This window comes from Amblyraja radiata, chromosome 28, assembly GCF_010909765.2.
Source record: "Amblyraja radiata isolate CabotCenter1 chromosome 28, sAmbRad1.1.pri, whole genome shotgun sequence".
Taxonomy (NCBI): Eukaryota; Metazoa; Chordata; class Chondrichthyes; order Rajiformes; family Rajidae; genus Amblyraja; species Amblyraja radiata.
The window spans coordinates 12,538,866-12,561,416 of NC_045983.1; the positions used below are offsets into that span (position 1 = coordinate 12,538,866).

A 22,551-nucleotide genomic window follows, 5' to 3' on the forward strand; every position below is an offset into this window, starting at 1 on the left:
CCAATTCTAAAACTACTGACTGAGAGCCACTTATCATATCATTGGGTCTGTCGATGTGAGTATGGACACATGAGCAACAGAGAATAGGTTCAGGGCATTTGGAAGCAGATTAAATATCTGGGTCTATATCTCTGGCTCTGAGGCCCGGGGAGCCGTTGGTGCGAGGAGGAGTTACCTGGAGCTGTGAGTATAAAAACAGCGCGGGGCTTGCTTCTACAGAGGCCCGGGGAGCCGTTGGTGCGAGGAGGAGTTACCTGGAGCTGTGAGTATAAAAACAGCGCGGGGCTTGCTTCTACAGAGGCCTGGGGAGCCGTTGGTGCGAGGAGGAGTTACCTGGAGCTGTGAGTTACCGAAATCTGCAACGTTCCATCTCACTTCCAGAGAAGGAGTCTGGTGGAAGCCTCTGATTGGTGGAAGAAGACCAGAGGAAGCAGCTGATTGGCTTGTATCCCGGGTAAGGCTTTATTGTATTCGGATAAGGGGGAGAATGAGGGCCAGGGCAGTTTACTGTTCTGGATGTCAGATGTGGGAGGTCATGGAGTCTGAGTGCCCTCCAGACGTCCACATCTGCGCCAGGTGCGTCGAGATGGGGCTCCTAAGGGACCGTGTTAGGAACCTGGAGCAGCAACTCGATGACCTCTGTCTGCTCAGGGACAGCGAGGAGGTCATAGAAAGGAGTTACAGGGAGGTGGTCACTCCAAGACCACGGGAGACAGAAAACTGGGTCACAGTTAGGAAGGGCAATGGGCAGAGGCAGGGACTGGTGAGTACCCCGGTGGCTGTACACCTTGAAAATAAGTACTCATGTTTGAGTAAGGGTGGGGGAGACAGCCTACCTGGGGGCAGCGACAGCGGCCGGGCCTCTGGCACAAAGACCGGTCCTGTTGCTCAGAAGGGTAAGGAAAAGAAGAGGAGGGCAATTGTAATAGGGGACTCTATAGTCAGGGGGTCGGATAGGCGATTCTGTGGACGCAGACAGGAGACCCGGATGGTAGTTTGCCTCCCTGGTGCCAGGGTCAGGGATGTGTCTGAACGTGTCCAAGAAATCCTGAAATGGGAGGGAGAGGAGCCTGAGGTTGTGGTACATATAGGTACCAACGACATAGGTAAAAAAAGAGAAGAGGTCCTGAAAGAAGAATTTAGGGAGTTAGGTAGAGAGTTAAGGAGAAGGACTGCAAAGGTAACAATCTCAGGATTACTGCCTGTGCCACGCGACAGTGAGAGTAGGAATGGAGCGAGGTGGAGGATAAATGAGTGGATGAGGGACTGGTGCAGTGGGTATGGATTCAAGTTTCTGGATCATTGGGACCTCTTTTGGGGAAGGTGCGACCTGTACAGAAAGGACGGGTTGCACTTGAACTCGAGGGGGACCAATATCCTGGCGGGGAGATTTGCAAAGGCTACTGGGGAGACTTTAAACTAGTATGGTTGGGGGGAGGGACTCAAATTGGGAAAGCTAGCAGTCAGTGTGTGAGGCAGGAGGCAGAGAATGGTAGCACTCTGACCCAAAATGTAGGGGAGAGAGAAGAAAAAGACAATAAACAGAGAATAAGAGAGGGTGGGTTTCTTAAATGTGTATATTTTAATGCTAGGAGCATTGTAAGAAAGGTGGATGAACTTAGAGCGTGGATTGACACCTGGAAGTATGATGTTGTGGCGATCAGTGAAACATGGTTGCAGGAGGGCTGTGATTGGAAACTAAATATTTCAGGATTTCGTTGCTTCAGGTGTGATAGAATTGGAGGGGCAAGAGGTGGAGGTGTTGCATTGCTTATCAGGGAAGATATTACTGCAGTGCATTGGCAGGATAGATTAGAGGGCTCGTCTAGGGAGGCTATTTGGGAACTGCAGTAATGGGAAAGGGGTAGCAACACTTATAAGGGTGTATTATAGACCGCCAAATGGGGAGCGAGAATTGGAAGAGCAAATATATAAGGAGATTGCAGATATTAGCAGTAAGCACAAGGTAGTGATTGTGGGAGATTTCAATTTTCCACACATAGACTGGGAAACACATTCTGTAAATGGGCTGGATGGGTTGGAGTTTGTAAAATGTGCGCAGGATAGTTTTTTGCAGCAATACATAGAAGTACCTACTAGAAAAGGGGCTGGACCTCCTGTTAGGAAATGAGACGGGTCAGGTGGCAGAGGTATGCGTTGGGGAACAGTTCGGGACCAGTGATCACAATACCATTAGTTTCAATATAATTATGGAGAGGGTCAGAACTGGGGTTGAGATTTTTGATTGGAGAAAGGCTAACTTTGAGGAGATGCGAAAGGATTTAAAAGGAGTAAATTGGGACAGTTTGTTTTATGGGAAAGATGTGGAAGAGAAATGGAGGACATTTAAAGGTGAAATTTTAAGAGTACAGAATCTTTATATCCCTGTTCGGTTGAAAGGAAATAGTAAAAATTGGAAAGAGAGAGAGATCTACAAAAATTATAGGCAGCATGGAGTAAATGAGGTGCTTGAGGAGTATAAAGAATGTAAAAAGAATCTTAAGAAAGAAATTAGAAAAGCTAAAAGAAGATATGGTTGCTTTGGCAAGTAAGGTGAAAGTAAATCCAAAGGGTTTCTACAGCTATATTAATAGCAACAGGATAATGAGGGATAAAATTGGTCCATTAGAGAGTCAGAGTGGACAGCTATCTGCAGAGCCAAAAGAGATGGGGGAGATATTGAACAATTTATTTTCTTCGGTATTCACCAAGGAGAAGGATATTGAATTATGTGAGGTAAGGGAAACAAGTAGAGTAGCTATGGAAACTATGAGATTCAAAGAAGAGGAAGTACTGACACTTTTGAGAAATATAAAAGTGGATAAGTCTCCAGGTCCGGACAGGATATTCCCTAGGACATTGAGGGAAGTTAGTGTAGAAATAGCAGGGGCTATGACAGAAATATTTCAAATGTCATTAGAAACGGGAATAGTGCCGGAGGATTGGCGTACTGCGCATGTTGTTCCGTTGTTTAAAAAGGGGTCTAAGAGTAAACCTAGCAATTATACCCCAGTTAGTTTGACGTCAGTGGTGGGCAAATTAATGGAAAGGATACTTGGAGATAATATATATAAGTATCTGGATAAACAGGGTCTGATTAGGAACAGTCAACATGGATTTGTGCCTGGAAGGTCATGTTTGACTAATCTTCTTGAATTTTTTGAAGAGGTTACTCGGGAAATTGATGAGAGTAAAGCAGTTGATGTTGTATATATGGACTTCAGTAAGGCCTTTGACAAGGTTCCTCACGGAAGGTTGGTTAAGAAGGTTCAATTGTTGGGTATTAATGGTGGAGTAGCAAGATGGATTCAACAGTGGCTGAATGGGAGATGCCAGAGAGTAATGGTGGATGGTTGTTTGTCAGGTTGGAGGCCAGTGACTAGTGGGGTGCCACAGGGATCTGTGTTGAGTCCACTGTTGTCTGTCATGTACATCAATGATCTGGATGATGGTGTGGTAAATTGGATTAGTAAGTATGCAGATGATACTAAGATAGGTGGGGTTGTGGATAATGAAGTAGATTTTCAAAGTCTACAGAGAGATTTATGCCAGTTGGAAGAGTGGGCTGAAAGATGGCAGATGGAGTTTAATGCTGATAAGTGTGAGGTGCTGCATCTTGGCAGGACAAATCAAAATAGGACGTACATGGTAAATGGTAGGGAATTGAAGAATGCAGGTGAACAGAGGGATCTGGGAATAACTGTGCACAGTTCCCTGAAAGTGGAATCTCATGTAGATAGGGTGGTAAAGAAAGCTTTTGGTGTGCTGGCCTTTATAAATCAGAGCATTGAGTATAGAAGTTGGGATGTAATGTTAAAATTGTACAAGGCATTGGTGAGGCCAATTCTGGTGTATGGTGTACAATTTTGGTCGCCTAATTATAGGAAGGATGTCAACAAAATAGAGAGCGTACAGAGGAGATTTACTAGAATGTTGCCTGGGTTTCAGCAACTAAGTTACAGAGAAAGGTTGAACAAGTTAGGGCTTTATTCTTTGGAGCGCAGAAGGTTAAGGGGGGACTTGATAGAGGTCTTTAAAATGATGAGAGGGATAGACAGAGTTGACGTGGATAAGCTATTCCCACTGAGAGTAGGGAAGATTCAAACAAGGGGATATGGCTTGAGAATTAAGGGACAGAAGTTTAGGGGTAACATGAGGGGGAACTTCTTTACTCAGAGAGTGGCGGCTGTGTGGAATGAGCGTCCAGTGAAGGTGGTGGAGGCAGGTTCGTTTTTATCATTTAAAAATAAATTGGATAGTTATATGGACGGGAAAGGAATGGAGGGTTATGGTCTGAGCGCAGGTATATGGGACTAGGGGAGAATACGTGTTCGGCACGGACTAGAAGGGTCGAGATGGCCTGTTTCCGTGCTGTAATTGTTATATGGTTATATATCAGTTTGCAGGTACAATCGCAGCAGTGGGAGCTCAGGTAAGGGTTTGATGACAGTTTTTCGAAAAGGGCAGGGTGAGAAATCGGCTAACAACTTCACTGGTTGACTCGACAGCTATTCTGGCTAAGGCAATGGAGCAAGACACATAGAAGTAAACATGAGGCAGAATAAATGTGTAATTACAAGAAATGATGTGGAGGCTTTGGAAAGGGTTTGGAGAGGCTTTGGGGGGGTTTACCAGGTTCGAGGGCATTGGCTATAAGGCAAGATTGGACAAACTTGGATTGTTTTCTCTGGAATGCCAAAAGGTGAGGAGAGACTTGATGGAAGTGTATAAAATGATGAGAAGCATAAATAGGATAGAAGGAGGAGAGTTTAAAGGAGATGTGTGGGGCAAGTTTTACAGATAGTGGTGGTTGCCAGGAATGTGCTACTAGGGTTGGTGGTTGAGAGGCTTTTAGATAGGAACACAAATTTGTAGGGAATGGAGGGTTATGGATCACATGCAGGCAGAGATTAGTTTAACTCATGTAGATTAGTTTAACTAATGAGTTTAAACCAACATTGTTGGTTGAAAGGCCTTTTCCTGTGCTGTACTGTTCTATGTTAATTGGAACTGAATATCACCTGCACATGACCCCAGCCACAGATCAAGCTGTACTAAGGTTTCTGTTCTGAATGTGTCAAATAAGGTGGCCGTGCACTGACCATACTGTTTGTGGGGGAAGGGATGTTGTACAGGGTCAGAGAGTCGCATGATAAGATACAGCCAGCCTGCCCCGGCCTATCTCTGCAGTTCTTACACTAAAAATGGATTAATGGATGTCAGACTGCAAGCATGTCAGCACATTCTTGAGTGTTTTTCATGAAGGTATTATTTGTCAGGAATCTAATGGGCTGAATACCTCCTTCACTGGGAACAGTAAACAACCTGTGAGCCAATGAGCCAAATCAGCCTCAATTTTTACATCCTGCCCCCATCTTCCATATCCTCTGCTCCCCCACACAAAATTCCAATATTTAGCATGTGTTGACTGTGGGTCGGTGCGGACAAGTTGGGCAGAAGGGCCTGTTTCCACACTCTATGAATCTTGGACTGTCAGAAATTTACTCAATCCAGTAAGTATGAATACTCAGTGCCAGGAGTTCCACTGAAGGCTGCTGGGTTTCTTTGGGATGTAAGGCAGAACATCAGAAAGGTTGAGCTGGAAGGTCGAAGTGGCTAACTTCACACCCAGACAGAAGGGCAAGAGTAGGGCCATTGGGAGTGGGATAAAAGTCTCGGTTTGATGGAAACACGAGGAACACCAGATGCTGGAATCTTGAGCAAAGAAGGGTCTGAAGTCTGAAAGAAGAGTCTCGACCCAAATCCACAGATGCTGCCCTGACCTGCTGAGTTTCTTCACCATTTTATGTTTTCTCAAAGCTTTGACAGCGGCTTTGCTCTGAATAAAGAAATGTCAGTAATGTGACAGCCTCCATGCTGAGGCACGGTAAGGTGAAAAGACTTCTTTGGTCCGCTTTGGAGAATTTTCTGTGAAGTTTGCTCTTCAATGATGATCCAATCAAATGGCATCTACTGGGACCACCCAACCCAGTAACTGCGTCATATGGACTTATTCTAACTGTGACTGTCTCAGGTCTTGAGGTTGTCACAGCATGGGGGGAGGGGGGGGGGGGCAGGGCTGTTGCAACCTGAAGCAAATACTGGTCAGGCCACTAATCAAAGTGCGTACATTGGATGTGCTCAAACCAGATCAGCTCAAAGTGACCGTGTTACTACTTGAGAGCAGAGGAAATTTCTCTGCTGCATTTCACCAGGCTCTGCCGGGCTATTTGACGTGTGCTGGTTTCCAACCTATAGCACACCTCAACTGGGCTCTTTTATAAGCGATCTAATGAGCAAGAAGCTGAGTGTCCCTGGATGCAAGTTGCACAATCAGGGCATAATTTCAGCCCACAGCACTCAGAGGGAAATAGACACAATCAGAGTGCATGTGATACGGCACCTCCAGTGGCCCACTTCAATTCTGACTGTGGATACTGTCTGTGCAGAGTTTACAAGCACTCCTTGTGGGCTTTCTCAGAGTGCCCCAGTTCCTTGCCATATCCAGATGTGCAGGCTGTTCACTTAAATGGCCACTGTAAATTGACTTGCATGCAGGTGGATGGTAGGTAAATCAGTGGAAGGTGTTAATGGCTATAAGCGAGACAATAGATTGCAGGGAAATATCGGAGGGAGGGGATTGATGGGATTGTTAACACAAAAAATGGGCTGAAGGATCTCCTTCTGTGTTGTAGGTAAATATGAAATGTTTTAATCAGTTTTGGCACCTGTTTAGCAAGTTGACCAATGAAAAGTAAAATGGGTCATGGGGATGATGTCTGGCCTGGTTAGGTTATCGTAAACTCCGATATGGCTCAAAGCTCAGATAATTTAGTGCCTGTGCCTTGAAAATGTAAGATTAGATTTTTTGCACAGTGGCTCGTGAAGATGTCTTGAAAACTAATAAAGGGAATGGGAATCCATTTTCTATTTAAGTTTTTATATGCCAATTTTAAGACTTCTTCTGAAACATGCCGATATTGATATTGATAGGATATTGCTTTATATGTAAGGTGGTCATGATTCCGTTGTCCAGGTGAGCGTCTCTTCAAGTTGTTATCTCAGTTTCTCTACGAGGTTTATTTGTGAGGATTATGCACCATATGGACTCCTGCCTTACCTGTTCCAGAGCCCACAATGTCCCTGCAGGGTGATTCAGACATGGCGTCTGCCAGACGCTCACGAAGACCTTCGTCTGTGGTATCGATAGATGACATTTGTCGCACTCCAAAGCTCTCTGGCCAACTGCCACATACTTCCAGTAGTGTCACGCTACGATCAAACGTCCCTGAAACAAGAGAAGACCCGGGGGTGTCATTTACTCTCACTCCTCCTTCCAGTGACTGAGGCTCCAGCAGAGCGGTTGGCCGACACCCTCCTTCACAATCCTGACGTCCCAACCTTGTTTGTTTTTATTCAGTGGCCCATTTACGAATATACTATGGGACATTGCATGAGAGAGGTGCGGTACACTTTGGAGGCAAATCCTTTGCATGTTTGGTGTCTAAAGCGCTCTGTTGTTGGGTGACCTATGCCTAGGTGTGCTGTACACGTGCTGATAGAGATGGACTACTGGTGGACAACAATTTAGAGGGAGCTTGCTCAATTCCTTACCACATATTAGAGTTTATGGCACAAGTTTATCTACCCTTTGGACAGTCACTGAATCTAAATGTATGGTGCCATGAGTGGACAGGCAAACATGACGCTTCCAAAGGAGTCAATTTATAATCCCAGATGGGTTTCACCCTTCGTATAACCCCCCCCCCCCCCCCTCCCTGGGAGGTTAATTCCAATTTTCATCAAGGTTCAGACAGCAGTGAAGGAACTCTGATTTGAATTCCTCTCCTTGTAAAGTGCAGTGTCCCGTTCACATGCTTCCTTCTGCATACCTGAGGGAAAAGGGCAACACTGGGCTGTGATTGTGCCCAAGAATTGCCCAGTCAGAACGGTGATCAATGAATGAACAGAGCATTAGTCAACCGAACTAGCGGCCTTCTTGTTGCAGAAGAGTAAGGAACTAGTAGATGATTACATATACCATGAATCATCGTATAATCACGCAACTCAGGAAGCCATGTGCCAGCCCTTTGAAAGATCTATCCTGTAATCCTTGTATTACAAGATGACTCCTGCATCTTGGCATTGTCCTGCCTTATTTTCCTATTCACTTACCTTCTTTGGACAGTTACAATTGAATCTGCTAACACCACTCTTTCTAATGCCATGTTCCAGATCATTTAATTCACAACAAACCATAATTCTTTTACTTCGTTCCAGTAACTCTAAATCTGCGTTCTTTGCCCCAGTCTCCTTCCATTAGAAACAGTATCTCCTTATGTATCCTATCAAAACTTTCATGATATTTGAATACTTCTAATAATTCTCTCCTTAACCTTCTCGGCTTGGAGAACAAAGCTGTCAACTGTTTGTCATGCGAGATTATTGCTGACTGCATTGATCCAGTTTTTCTAGCTGCACTGTTTGCCCTGTGCAGGAAGTGTGCGTGTGCAGCGATAAAGCTGGGAAATGATTAAGTGCTCAGTGTTCTAAGGATAGAGTTCTTGGCTGTCACAGCCCTTGAGTGAGGCTGTGCAGTCTCACAACACACTGATGGCTACTGACAGATGCTGAGAGTCAGGGCAGACTGGGGTGGACGAGGGTGTGGGTGCCGCAGGAGGGTGAGCCCATCTCGAGGACTCTGACCTGTAAGAGCACGATGCCAACATGACGGGCGAACCCTTAGGGCACTGACTCTGTGACCTGTTGGCAAAGTGGTTCGGATTTGATATGCTGCTTTAATGACAGGATGAAGAGGGAACTAAATGGGATCTGGCCTCCATGGCCACCTGCCCACATGCCAGTACATAGCACATGGAGCATTGCAACACAGGAACTGGGCTCCTCAGCTGTCTGTGCCAAGCATGGTCAAGTTAAACAACTCTTCCTCTGCCTGCATATGATCCATATCCCTCCATTCCTTGCATATCCATGTGCCTATTTAAAGCCTCTTAAATGGCTCTATTGTATCTTCTAAAAGCCTCTTAAATGTCTCTATCATATATTTTAAAAGCCCCTTTCATTACCCCATTGTATCTTCTAAATGTCTCGTAAATCACCCAATCATATCTAACTTCAAGTAAAAGTTTGTATTGCAAGGCTGTGGGGAGCAAGCAACTGTGATTTCCTTGGGCGAAAGTGATGGTGTTTCATATTCAACAGTGACCATCGTCCGCAGGTGGGAACCTAACTCTGATCTCAGGCACAGAGAAGTGTGTGTTAGCACCACAGAAATGGGGCAATGGAAGCAGATTTTCCCCTAAGCTGCTGACAGAAACTTCCACCTATAGCTATCACATCTTCACTCCCTTTCTGGATTACACCTTTCATGACTTAACAAAAAAAAAGTAGTGCTCCCTCAGCACTGGATTGACCAACCGAGTTTCTCTGGTTAAATCTTTGAACAGGGACCTAAACGCAAAGCCTCTTGAGTTGTTACCCAATTGGCCCATTACAGACCGGTCCTAGTTGCCAGAAAGGTAGTGCATGCAGACCCTGAGCCCCAGGTTCAAAGCAGAGGCTGCTCTGCGTAACAGTGTTGCCACTGCCTATTATGCACAAAACACAAGCGCCAAGAATACTCGCAGAAAAAGAGGTGCACACAGGGATGAGGGACAAACTCAGACACTTTCTCACTGGCTTTCTCTGCCTGCCCATACATCTTGACAGAATCACACACAAAGTGCACATGCATACAAGTGCACATATCCAGTGAGCCACTTGGACATTCAATTGATTTCAGACCCACACTTTAATGAGATTTTCCTAGTGCTATTTTTATTCTGTCTTGTCTCTCCACCTGCCAGAGTCACTGCAGGTTCAGACTCCAACCTCCACATGACCTGATGTTTCACCAGTGAGGAATTACTTTGAATGGCTTGCTTTCCTCTCACATTCCATTGAGGAACAGAGGCTCCCTGTGGAGTTGAGAGCAAAAGGGGAAAGAGTGCCCGTGTAATCCCCCTCTAATTATAAAAACAGACATAGAACATATAACCTAGTACAGCACAGGAAAAGGTTATTTGGCCCACAACGTCTACACCGAACATGATGCCAGGTTAAACCAATCTCCTCTGCCTGCATGTGATCTATATCCCTCTCTGCATATCTACACGCCTATCTAAAAGCCTCTTAAATGCCCTCTCGTTTCTCCATCTACCCCATCTACAACAGGGCCTACACTTCAAAGATATATTTAATTAACTGTAAAATGCTATGAAAAATTCTGAGGCAGTTTAAGGGGCTAACAAAGTTGCGGATCCTTTTCTTCAACAGTGATCTCTCACTGGCTGTGCTTAGTTCCTTGAGCTTAGTTTATTTTAGTTTAGGGATACAGTGTGGAAGCAGGTGTGCACCAACTGTAGGCCTGTGCTGGCCACACAATTGATACACAGCTCTTACACTGGGTCTCTGCTTGCTGCCGAGGTTGATACTCAGCTTCTGACATTAGACCACTGGTATCTCTGAGCCTTTTCAACCTTTACTTTAAGTAGGCACAAAGCACCGCCAGAGTCCAAACTTGGGTTGTCAATTCTCCAGGACTGTCTGATTGCTTGTAATTTCTTTTGTTTATCTCACAAAAATATTGGAGATGAGGCAAAATGTTCAACTGATAGTCAGGGCTATAAATATTCAGCAACATACAATTTGCCAGTGTTCTTTCAACGCTTAAAGGATAAGGGCAGCTAGCATGCTATTAGTTGCACGTTTCCCTCATATGGTCACAAACCACTCTGACCAAAGTATGTTGTCATTCCCTCATTCTGGGCCAAACCCATGGAATTTCTGAACCAATGTTGCTGTAGAATTATTTTCACCACATAGATTCCAGCAAATCAAGAAGGTGACTCACCCCCATCTTCACAAGGGCAGTGAATCCTGGCCTTGCCAACCTCGTCGAATCCTGGTCTTGCCAGCCTCGTTGGCTGTGAGTAGAGGGATCATGGTGTGGCGAAGGTGCCACACAACTAATAGCAGAGCGGGTGCCAGGTTAACGAAAGGTCTTATGATGAAAGCTCGTGGAAATGATTGAACAGAGCTGTGTATCCCAGTATACCAATCATTCTTCAGCTTGATTTATGAGACAATACTAACACTGTTAAAATGGCTGGCTCGCCACCCAGGACGCCTGGAATCTCTCACCTCTAAAATCAAACCTGTGTCAGCACAGGCATTTACCCTCAATCCCTTCGGTCAATTCCCTGCCTAACAGACTTTCCTTTGAATCCTCTGATAGAATTAGCATGAAACATGCTCTGATGGATTTGAAAAATACAGCATGGAAACTCGGCCCACCGAGTCTATGCCGACCATCAGTCACCTTTTCACATTAGTTCATAAGGTCATACAGTAAGGAACAGAATTAGGCCAACTAGTCTACTCCACCATTCAATAAATTCTACGTTATCGCACTTTCACATCCACTCCCGAAACACGAGGAGCAATTTATAGAGCCAATTAACATGCAAACCTGCAATCAACAAATTTATAGAACAGAAATGCACAAATATATTTCTCAATAACTTAGACACTTGTCCTTTATAATTCATTGCGACTCAAGCCTGTCAATTTACCTAGAGTTGTTTTTCCTTTCTCCCCCTTTCTCCTGCAACTGGAGATCTGTATTTTCTCAAGAAAACTAATCCTGTCTCGGTTTCCCTTTTAACAGTGTGAGTCCTCCTGCACAATGGCCTGTAGCCTTCCAGCAGCTTCTGCAAGGATGGCCAGGCTGCCTGAAGGTATCTTCTCAATTCAGGGGCAAGGTCCTGCCCTTGTCAGTTGTATTATACAGCAGACAATTGGTGTCTAAATGGGGCAGGCGATACTTGCAGGTGGGATGATAGAGTGAAGAAATTATTAAACCTGACATGGCCCTGCCCAAGGCCTTAGACCTTTCTATGTCTCTTTCAGTTTCTAAACTGAGTCCTGGCATTAATACAGTGAGCTTACTGCCCTCTCTGGAAAACCTAGATGATAAATTACTGTATGGAGTTAAAGTCATAGAGAGATTTTGTGTGGAAACAGGCCCTTTGGCCTGATGTCAATAGTGGGCAAGTTGTTGGAGGGGATTACTAGGGTCAGGATCTGCCACTATTTGGATAGGAATGGACTGATTAGGGATAATCTGCGTGGCCTTGTGCATGGGATATCATGATTTACAAATCTGATAGTTTGGCGGATGAGATGAGAGTCGATTGTTCAAACGAGTTTATTAACAAAACAAGTAAACTGACGAAGTATCTCAACACAACCAATAAACAGATCCAGCCGCAACGGTGGTCCAGAGCGACTGAAGGGGCATCGCCCAGAAAGCGCGCGAAACTCAACCCCTACCCAGAGTCACATGTCCGAGGCACCCGACCGCAGGGTTCAACAACCTGTGAGCACCAGTACCATAGAGTGAAAAAATAGTCCTGTTGTTTTTAAATCTTTCCCCTCTCACCTTAAACCTATGGCCTCTCGTTCTTGATTCCACTACATAGTACCCAGGGGCAAGCCATGCAGTCACCGGGAGAATGTGCAAACTCCACAAAGAGAGCATCGGAGATCAGGATGGGACATAGGTCACTGGAGCTGTGAGACTATAGTTCAGCAAACTGGGTCACTGTGTTGAGTCTGTCAGACTATGGAGTCTCAGTATGGAATTGCTCAGTAGCTTTGGCTCCATCAGTGGCATTCTGATTCAGGAGGTCTAGGGGTTCAAGTCTTTTCGAGATTAGAGGACAAAACTTGGTCTGATTTCTAAAGTGGAGCTCTAGGAATGCTGTACTGCCAGAGACTTTGTCTTTCAAGGTGGAGACACTGTCTGTCCATTGCAAGTTAACCAAAAAGATCTCACGGCATTATCCAGAGAGATGTCCCTGTATTCCTGGCCAATAATTTGGCCTTCACTATTAGAGTCAATAGTTCATAATCCGGTGTTGTTTGTGAGATTTTGTTTGTGCACTAATTACATTCTGCATTCCTCACATAACTGCAATCACCGTGCTTCATGATTATTTTGATATTTGTGAGGAGCTTAGGGATGTCCTGAGATGGTGCAAGGTCTTTTTTATTAACAAACAGTCTTTCCCTTGCATTTTTTGAGCAGGTTGGTCCCACTTTCTGGAATTGGAAATCCCAGCAGGGGCGGCATGGTGGTGCTGCGGTAGAGCTGCTGCCTTACAAACGCCAAAGACCTGGGTTCGATCCTGACCACGCGTGCTGTCTATACAGAGTTTGCACGTTCTCCCTGTGACCTGCGTGGGCTTTCTCCGGGTGCTCCGGTTTCGTCCCACACTCCAAAAACGTACAGGTTTGTAGGTTAATTGGCTTTGGTAAAATTGTAAATTGTTGCTGGTGTGTATAGGATAGTGTAAGTGTAAGTATGCGGAACTCGCTGGTCGGCGTGGGCTTGGTGGGGCGAAGGGACTGACTCCGCGCTATATCTCTAAACTAAAACACTAATACTAGCAGGAAGCATATCAGCCAGCTTGTCTCACTATCCACTGTGATACATGTTTACCATTTAAAAAATCGTAGCATGAATGAAAGTTTTAATGGATGGGCCACAGATTCTTTCTTCTCGTCCACTCTAATCCATTTGGGATTTCAAGGAGCTCACAGTGGACTCTTCAGTAATCATGTTACAAGTTTTACAGCACAAACGACTGGGTCTTGCATTGTCAATGCCCATGAGTTTTCAGTCAGATAGACATTCTGAAACAAAAGCTCCTACGATACAGCAGAGGTTGGAGAGACGAACAAGGGGACGATGGCACAGAGTGAGCACCAGGTGGAATTATTTGTCCCAGTACCACCTGCCTTGATGTGAAAGGTGACGGACAGACATTGGATTATTAATTTGCATCCACCGAGTTATTCATTTTTAATAACGTGAACTAATACAGACTGCAGCAGGCAGGCAAGGAAGGCCGGCGAGATGAAACATTAGTACTGTGTACGTGGTCTCAATTCCCCTTTGTATCCACTTCATCTGCATAACCTTCTTATTACAGGAAGTGAAGAATCTGGTGTCAGCAGCCAAGACAACCCGAGTGATAGACTTCCTTTAGAAAACAAACTTCTCAATGAGGCAACTTTCTCATGAAAACTGTCGAGACACAGGGACAGTGCTAGTTCGACGAAAGTGATCAGACCAGTTAGGGGGATGGGGGAAAGTAATAGTAAGACAGTAGAGATTATGCGCTTTGCTAATTTAAATGAAAACTTTAAAGTTGGGTTAACGCCGAACAGCGATGTGTGCAGTGACATCTGGGCCTGTAATCAGCGGCATGGCTTTTAACCACTGCCAACTAAAATATCCAAATATAAAATCCACTTTACAGATCATCGCAGCGGTTCAGGGTCTGCCAAAGCAAACAGTCAAAGTCTGAAGTTTGCTTTACAAACCTGTGATCAGGGAGTTGAGAGGGCAGGCTTCCAGAAAAGCAATTGCAGCAAGCTTCAGATCCGAACCCAGACATAAATTTATCACCCTGCCCAAATAGGTCCACAACACTAGGCACTAATGACACAGTAGTAGGCCGGAACCAGAACACACACCTACCCAAGGTGGTCAGAAAAGATGTCAGTCAAAGTTAAATGATCTATATTCGGCCAGTTTTTTTCTGAAAGTGTACATTGGGGGGTACACATCCCAAAGAGTCTAAATAGAGTCATAGAGTTATACAGCACAGAAACAGGCTCTTCGGCCTAACTTGCCCGTGTCTAAATCTTCAAGGCACTATGTCCAAGGGCATATTCAGCACCCGTGGTCAATAACTACCATTTGAAGATGGACTACACATGCATTAGCTGTCATTGGGCATGGGCAGCAGGGGCACTGTCATTGCAACATGCACAGCATGTGTGTACAAGGGACTGAATGCATTCATGCTGGGTTATGGATTCCGTGGGCTGAATCTCACCATAAAAGGGGTCATTATGTGTCAATTCTAGTTGAACTACAGTTTCTATGGGCACTGAGCAGCTTTCAATAAGTAATCCAGTCATTCCCGATGTGGAAACTTAGACACAAACAAGATATCCAATTAAGGGAGGTGTCACAAACAAGTCTAATTTTGTTTTTCACATCTATGCATATGCTCCTTTCAGTGACAAGGTGGGAACTTGGTTTCAACTTCTTCATCTATAAAAGTTAAGGCTAATTTTGACCTCAGCTGACGGCTTCACTGGACTCAGGTGTCAGCCCAAGTATCGAACCTGATAGTTTCCCAGTCCTGGTGCAGACACTCACAACCACACACCTAAAAAGCAGTGTTACAGGACACACCAAGAGTGGCTAAGTCCAACACTTCAAGTTAGTAATCCACTGTAGTTATTTATCCATAAAGGATTCCCTAAAACTGTGAAATATAGGATTTTCCATCCAGTATTTTACTGAAAACAATTACCAAAAAGAGAGGCACCCTTGAGGCAGTCAAATTCTGTTTTTATTTATGATTTAAGTCCAATAAATACTTCCCAAAACACCTCAATTACTTGGTCACACTGAGACACAAGAAACTGCAGGTGCTGGAATCACTGGATGACTGGCAGATGGCTGGAGTAAATTACAGTATTGAGATGAAATGGAGACAAAGGGGTGTAAGTTAAGGAAAACAGCGGAGGAATGAATCTATGCCACACTCCCTTCTCATTCCCCTCCCCCCACCGCATCCTCCTACTGGCGCAACACATCTCTCCCACGTCATCATGCTTATTTCCCCTTTATACGCTCATCTCCTATCCCTGAGTCGCCTATTCCTTTCTTATCCCCATCTTTCTCTCCCCTCTCCCCCCTTCCACCCGTATCCATCTCTTTGCCTTTACATTTCACTCTGCAAATAAAGGTGGCTTGTGACCATTGTCTATTTCATGATCACAATGAATTTGAAGCATGGTTTAGACGTTAGAGAGAGAAATACAACAAGGAAACAGGAACTTCAGCCCACCAAGTCGGCGCCCACCAGTGATCACCCTGTACACTACCACTATCCTGCACACTGGGAAAAATGTACAATTTTGCCAAAGTCATTTAACCTACAAATTTCTATGCCTTTAGAGTGTGGAAAGTATCTGGAGAAAACCAACATGGTTACAAGGAGAACGCACTAACTTTGTATAGACAGCACGCTTAGTCAGGATCAAACCCGGGTCTCTGGCGCTGTATGGCAGCATCTCTACAGACCCACTGCGCCACTGTGCTACCCTTGGTTAATGGAGGATGGGGCCAGAAATTCATCGTCGAATGTTACAACTGTTTTGCAGCAACATTATTAAGCAAACATTTGACACCAATCTACATTATGCTGGTAGATGTGTACATGATTAACCACAGAGGGGGATTTTAAGAAACATCTTGGAGATGTTAGTCAGAGAGATTGAGAATGGAAGTCCAAGGCTGGAGAAATCGGTGAAAGGTTCCAGTGATCTGCAATGCAATGTTGCTGCTGCAAACGTGCCTGATCCCACTCCCATCCAGCCCCTGCTGTGCTAATTTGTTCAATTAGCCATGGCCCTCAGGTTGGAATTCACTGAAAAAAACTGCCTGCTCTGTCAACAGATTAACTAACAATAAACTACATTTTACAGACACACTGCTTACAGGACTATCAGTGGCAGACAAAGGACCGCCCTTGTCAAGTGTGGGGGCAGGAAACTTTCTTTACAGCTCTCTGGATAAGCCAGTGGCTGGAGGGATTGGCACAATCACAGCAAGGTCAGCACTAAAGTTCACACCTCGAGTAGCGGTGTCTAACAACACTGACCCTTTCTGGCGACATAAATCTTCCAGAGAAACCAAGGGATTATCTGGCTAAGTGTGTTACCCATGTCGTGTGAGGTGACTGGGCCAGCCGCAGTGGAACTTAAGAGTTGTACAGAATGATAAACAAATAACTTGCGCTGTACTGCCTCTGGGCAGTGCCTTACACATTTCCCCACTTCTGAATTAGCTGATAAAAGATCCACTAACTTACTTAAATTTATCCCCATGCTCAACTTCAAGTTACACCCCATGCCCCCCACCCGCACCCTGGTGCGCCCCCATTTCTCCCACTAACTCCTACCCCTCCCGGTCACCTTGTTCCTTTCCCCTCATCTCCCATCCCCGATTCCCCCCTTTTCTTCCCACTCTGTCTGCTCTCTAATCAAGGCAGTATTCTGGTCAACCTCTTCTGCACCCTCTCCAAAGCCTCGACATCCTTCCTGTAATGGGCAGATCAGAACTGCACGCAATACTCCAAAGGCATCCTAACCAAAGTCCTATAAAGCTGCAACAAGACTTCTTGACTCTTATTCTCAATGCCCCGCTCACAATGGCGAGCATACCATATGCCTTCTTTACCATTCTATCTACTTGTGTGCCAATGCAGAAGTTCCTCCGTACCAGGCTGAGAGTTTCAGCCTGGATTATGCGCTAAATCACAAGCTTCTGACCCATAGGGGGAGAGACATGGCAACTAACTGAATCACGGTTGCCGGTCGACTGACCAGCGAACAAGGTTCCCTTATCCAAGTATCGACACAGTGGAATACTGTCCTTGTCTGTGTTCATCTAGATGGCAAATCAGTCTAAACCTGCCACTATTGCATTTGGAAGGAAAAGAGATTAATGAGGAATCACTCTGTGGGATTTAGAACAGTTAAGGATTTTAACCAATTTAATCTCACCTAAAACACAATCAGATCAAGACACTGTGTTTGGAAATTCAATGCACAGACTGGAATCGGTCTTTTTAGGTCAAACTTCCCTAAGCTTATTACTCCAAAAGCAGATCTGGGCCTGCCATGTTTTGTCACTGTGTTGCCAAGCAGGCCAATATTTTTATCTATCTGGGAGTCTGACCTTGAGTGGTTGCAATTACATTCCATGGTCTTGGGACACTCAGGGAAAAATGATATACTATCTAGCACAAACCATCAGCAGAATAGCACAGGGCTGGAGTAACTAAGCAGGGAGGTGTGAACTGGGAGGGAGGTAGGGTGGAGGTGCTACTAAAGAGAGGTGGCGGAGATGATTGTTGATGTGTACGGGTGCGAATGAAGATGCTAAGCATAGATAGTCACAAGGGTGAAGATTTTGATCATGAAGATACTTCTCGGAGACAATGTAGGCTCCACCACAGAAACCGCCGTTTAATTGGGACCTGGTGGGAGCTGATATATGACCTACACAGCACTAGATCAGCCAGAGGGTGCATGGACCACAACCTACCTGGTTTGAATGGTTTAATGAGATAATGGGAGGTGTATTTCCTGAATAATCCATTGGGAGGAGCTCCATAAATAAAATATATATTAATTTTTATATTTTTTTTAAATTGTATTATTTGTATTGAGAATAATTCACAGAACCCTGGTGCTGATTGCTGATTCCTTGCTGCTTCTCTATAAATTCACTACAAATAGACACTTGTCTCTAACCCTGGCTTGATTAAATTATTTTTTCTTTGGTTTCAAAATCTGAGCGTCTGATCTCTTCATCTATAATCTCACATGGTCTGCTGTCAGAGCAGGTTAGCAGCCCTGTCACTGGTTGTCCGGTCGAGAAGGAAAAATTGGATTTTTTTTTGATGAAAACAGTATCTGATACTGTCTGACTCAAAGGAGCACATCTGAACCTTGGAGGGCTGTAATATGAGGAGAATTAGAAGCCGACCGCTGCGGAAATTATTGACAACATCACTGAAAATAATTTATCACAGATACATTTCCTTACTCTCGGCTGTAATCTAATCCACCGTGGGTTTAGGCCCAGAGTTGAGATGAAGAGGCTGTTAATCAGTCCCTATATTCAACAAAAGCAAAAAAAACCTCTCTGCTCAACTCCTGCGTTGAACACACACACACATGTATACCGACTGAAGGAAGCATTTACTTATGGGTTCCAGCAAAAGGGAATTGACAAAACTGAGAAGGGAACTGGGAAAGTTCATCTGCACAAACAGCTCATATCCCTGGGGACACAATCAGGATGTTTGCAACGAGAAGAGAAATAGTGAGAGGCTCTCTTCATCGTTTTTCCTCTTCAATCCCCTGGGGGTCAGTTTGGGGGCATGCACCTGTAGCTCAGCTGAGAGAGCAGTCATTGTGTGTGAAGCTAGATAGCCCACGCAACAGGCTATCAACCCTGAGAAGGGGTGCAACGTAGCTGGGTCACCATTGCACACAATGCCCACACAGTCCGCGGGGGACTGAGTGGACACCGAGCAGGATAACTAACCCTAGGTTGCAATCCACTCCCTAAGTTCAAGGGCCTTGAAGCTAAGGGGCGCCGGTGCTACCTCTAGCCTTGCTGACATCAGCAAAATCGGTGCAAGTCTTGGATCGCACCTGGCACTTTCGTGCTGCGTCCAGTCAAGCTGCTTTACATTGTGCTTTGAAGAAAGAACAAAATAACAGACTCCAGAAGTTGTGCGGATTTAAGAGTATTCTTTGACATAGCTTTGGCAAAAGACTGAAATATAGCAGTCCTCATTCAGGTGAGAATACCACTTTAAGAACATGAGGGTTTTGTTCTCAACTTGCTTTGTGCTCCGCTGCCAAGCACCTCGGTGATCAAGGTGACTTTTGACCCTTATATTTCACTGGTGAATTCTTGACAGTCACTTCGGGCCAGGATAATACGCGAACTCTGACCTCCTGAGGTGGTAGCTGAAAACGTTACAACCTTAAACCATCAGCAGAACAACCGAGGCACCTCATTACTCACCACTAACGCACTCTTTTTACAAGTTTACCAATACTGTTTTAATCACCACGATCAGATGATATATGAAGTGGCGACGACTCATGGACACCCCTTTCGATATTTCACACACATTCACACATGCACAAGCCCCTTAAAAGAAATTCAATCACAAACTGTCAGGACTGTCAATGGTTTTAAGAATACTGGTTGGCAAAAGTCGACTTTCCCCCCCCCCCCTACTCGTCTGAAGTTACTGACTCCTTGCTGGGTTGTGGCTCCACTGAAGCCAAGCACACATCAAGCTGTGAGCATCTAGAAGCATTTACAGCATAGATCCAGCAACCTGGGTTCAATCCTGACCTCCAGTGCTGTCTGTGGGAAGCTTGCATATTTTCCCTGCGATTTTCTATGTTTCCCCTGGGTGCTACTGCTTTCTCCCACACCGTTAAGACATTTGGGTTAGTAGGTTAATTGGTTGCTGAAAATTGCCCTGAGTTTGTAGGTGAGTGGGAAAGTCATGCAAATGGGTGGACGGGGTATTTGATGGGAATGTGAAGGAACAGAAATCGGATTAGTGTAGGATTAGTATAAATGATCGGCTCGGATTCAGTGGGTCGAAGGGCCTGCTCAATCTCCTATGATTCTACAACTGATCGACAGTACCATGCAAGCTATTTAATCAGAAATACAGGGAACTGCAATTGCTGGAATCTTGAGAAAATCATAAAGTGCTGGAGGAACTCGGTGGGTCGGGCAGCAACTGTGGAGGGAATGGACAGGCGACATTTTGGATCAGGACTCTTCATCACACTCCGGGTCTGAAGATGGGTCAAAACATCACCTGTCCATTCACTCCACAGATGCTGCCCGACCAGCTAAGTACCTCCAGCACTTTGTGTTTTGTTCAAGTTATTTAACTAAGGAGGTATCCGTTGTCATCCAACAATCTTACTTCTAAGCACACACTTTGCATGAGGAGTTAGTGATCATGAGCAAGGGGACTGGCTGTTTTCCCTTGTCTTAAGGGTTACTGAAATACATTTTAACCTCAGCCAGCACAATCACCACCTCAGATAAGATATCTAACTCAGCAATGAATCGTGGTCTGCATGGCCTGTTTACGTTTCTAACTATAGAGGGAGCCGTTGATTATTTTCAGCAGCCTCTGTCTGACTCGGCAAAACCCCGAGCGCCAGTTGACCTCAGTACCACCATCAAAAGAAAACCCCAAAAGAGTCCAAGTTTGATGTCCTAACGACACGGCAATCCGTGGCATCAAGTACAGGAGATTATCAAACCTGTTTTATGTAAAGAAGAGTAAACAGCAGATGGTGAGCAGATGGTCGCGGGGGGGGGGGGGGGAACGGGACGGAGAACTGAGGACACAATTAAAGAAAAAAGGTTTTTAATAGCTAAGAGTGAGATGGCAACATTGACGGTTTGATGAGAGAAATACAGAGGCAATTTGTTTGTGGCTTACTAGACTTCATGGTACAGACTAGGACTGTATTCTTTCCAGTGTAGATTAAAGATGATCCAATTGAGTTGTTTAAGACGATAACATGATTTTCGGTTCACTAGTGAAAGAGTACTGCATTGTCAGAGGTGCTGCTTGCCCTGTTGCCCTCGCTGATATGGCTTTCTGAACCAGCACTATAAACAGATTACCCTTATATTCACCACCAAGCTGTTTCTGGGATCATACAATGTATAAATTGGACACTGTGTAATGTGATTTGTGAAGGGTAAGCTTGTGAACAGAACAACTTCACTTTCGATTTTTCCAGCATCTGCAGTTCTTTCTGAAAAAGTTCCAATGTCTAGTATCAGGTGTCTATCTGTCAGGCAAGGCATTGGGGTTTGGGATAGGGGCAACCGGGACAAATCTTTTATTACATCTGAGCCCAATTCTATCTACGCACAATACACACAGTTATAGAGACATACTGCAAGGAAACAGGCCCTTTGGCCCACTGGGTCTGCACTGACCGTCAAGCACACATTTTTACACTAATCCCATTATATTCTCCCTATATTTTCATCAACATCCATAAACTGTACAAATTTCCTACTTGGACACCAGGATCAATGCATAGCTGTCTCCTAACCTACCAACCAACGTGCCTTTAAGATGGGGGAGGAGACCGGAGCACCCGGGAGAACCCAAGAGATCACAGGGAGAACGTGTAAACTCCACAGAGACATCACTGGAGGTCGAGATTGAATGCGGGTCTTTTGCACTGTGGGGCAGCGGCTCGACCAGCTCCCCCACTCTCTGTCCGATCTCAACCGTACGTGCATCATTTTCAGGAGGAGTTGGTTGTAACATCCAGGAATAAGACGTCTGAGTGTTTTTTTTGCACCCTCTCCAGCACTCACTACATTTTCTGAAGTGACCCAGTCAATGCTAACTGCACACCTTCAGGAGTTAGAGTAGTAAGCAAGTTCAATATGACATCAGATGGTGCACTCTTACACCAAACCACCAGGAAAGGGATAATTAAGATCTTCCCAAATCTCCTTTGGAAAGATGCAGCACGCCCACACATCAGTTGAAGTGGGAACAGAGGATGTGGCTGCAAGCTCGTACCACACCCTGAGGTGAGGACGTCCCAAGCAGACTGCTGTTCTTTGAATCTACAACTGCTGGATCCTCCTGCAGTTCTCAATCTTAATTACAGAAGCACTTCACAGACAGACTCCAAACAACACTCACGCTGAAAGACACTCTGAGGGAGGCACTGCAAAAACAACCTTCAGTAGTTACAAGCTGCTCCTTTTAGCGACAGGCCGTGCTGGGCATAAGCAAACACTTG

The 22,551-nt window shown here is 45.0% G+C and overlaps 1 protein-coding gene across 6 annotated transcripts in view; it reads right to left on the bottom strand.

Annotated features, from left to right (window-relative positions):
- Positions 1-22,551, bottom strand: part of bcas3 (BCAS3 microtubule associated cell migration factor) — a 692,691-nt gene that overhangs the window by 31,195 nt on the left and 638,945 nt on the right. For 5 of the 6 annotated variants that reach the window (XM_033045811.1, XM_033045814.1, XM_033045813.1 and 2 more), the window contains one exon: positions 7,121-7,288. The exons of the other annotated variant lie outside the window; for it this stretch is intronic. In XM_033045811.1, coding sequence (XP_032901702.1) covers positions 7,121-7,288 — 168 coding nt within the window. The remainder of the gene's footprint in view (positions 1-7,120; positions 7,289-22,551) is intronic. 6 annotated transcript variants of the gene reach the window in all.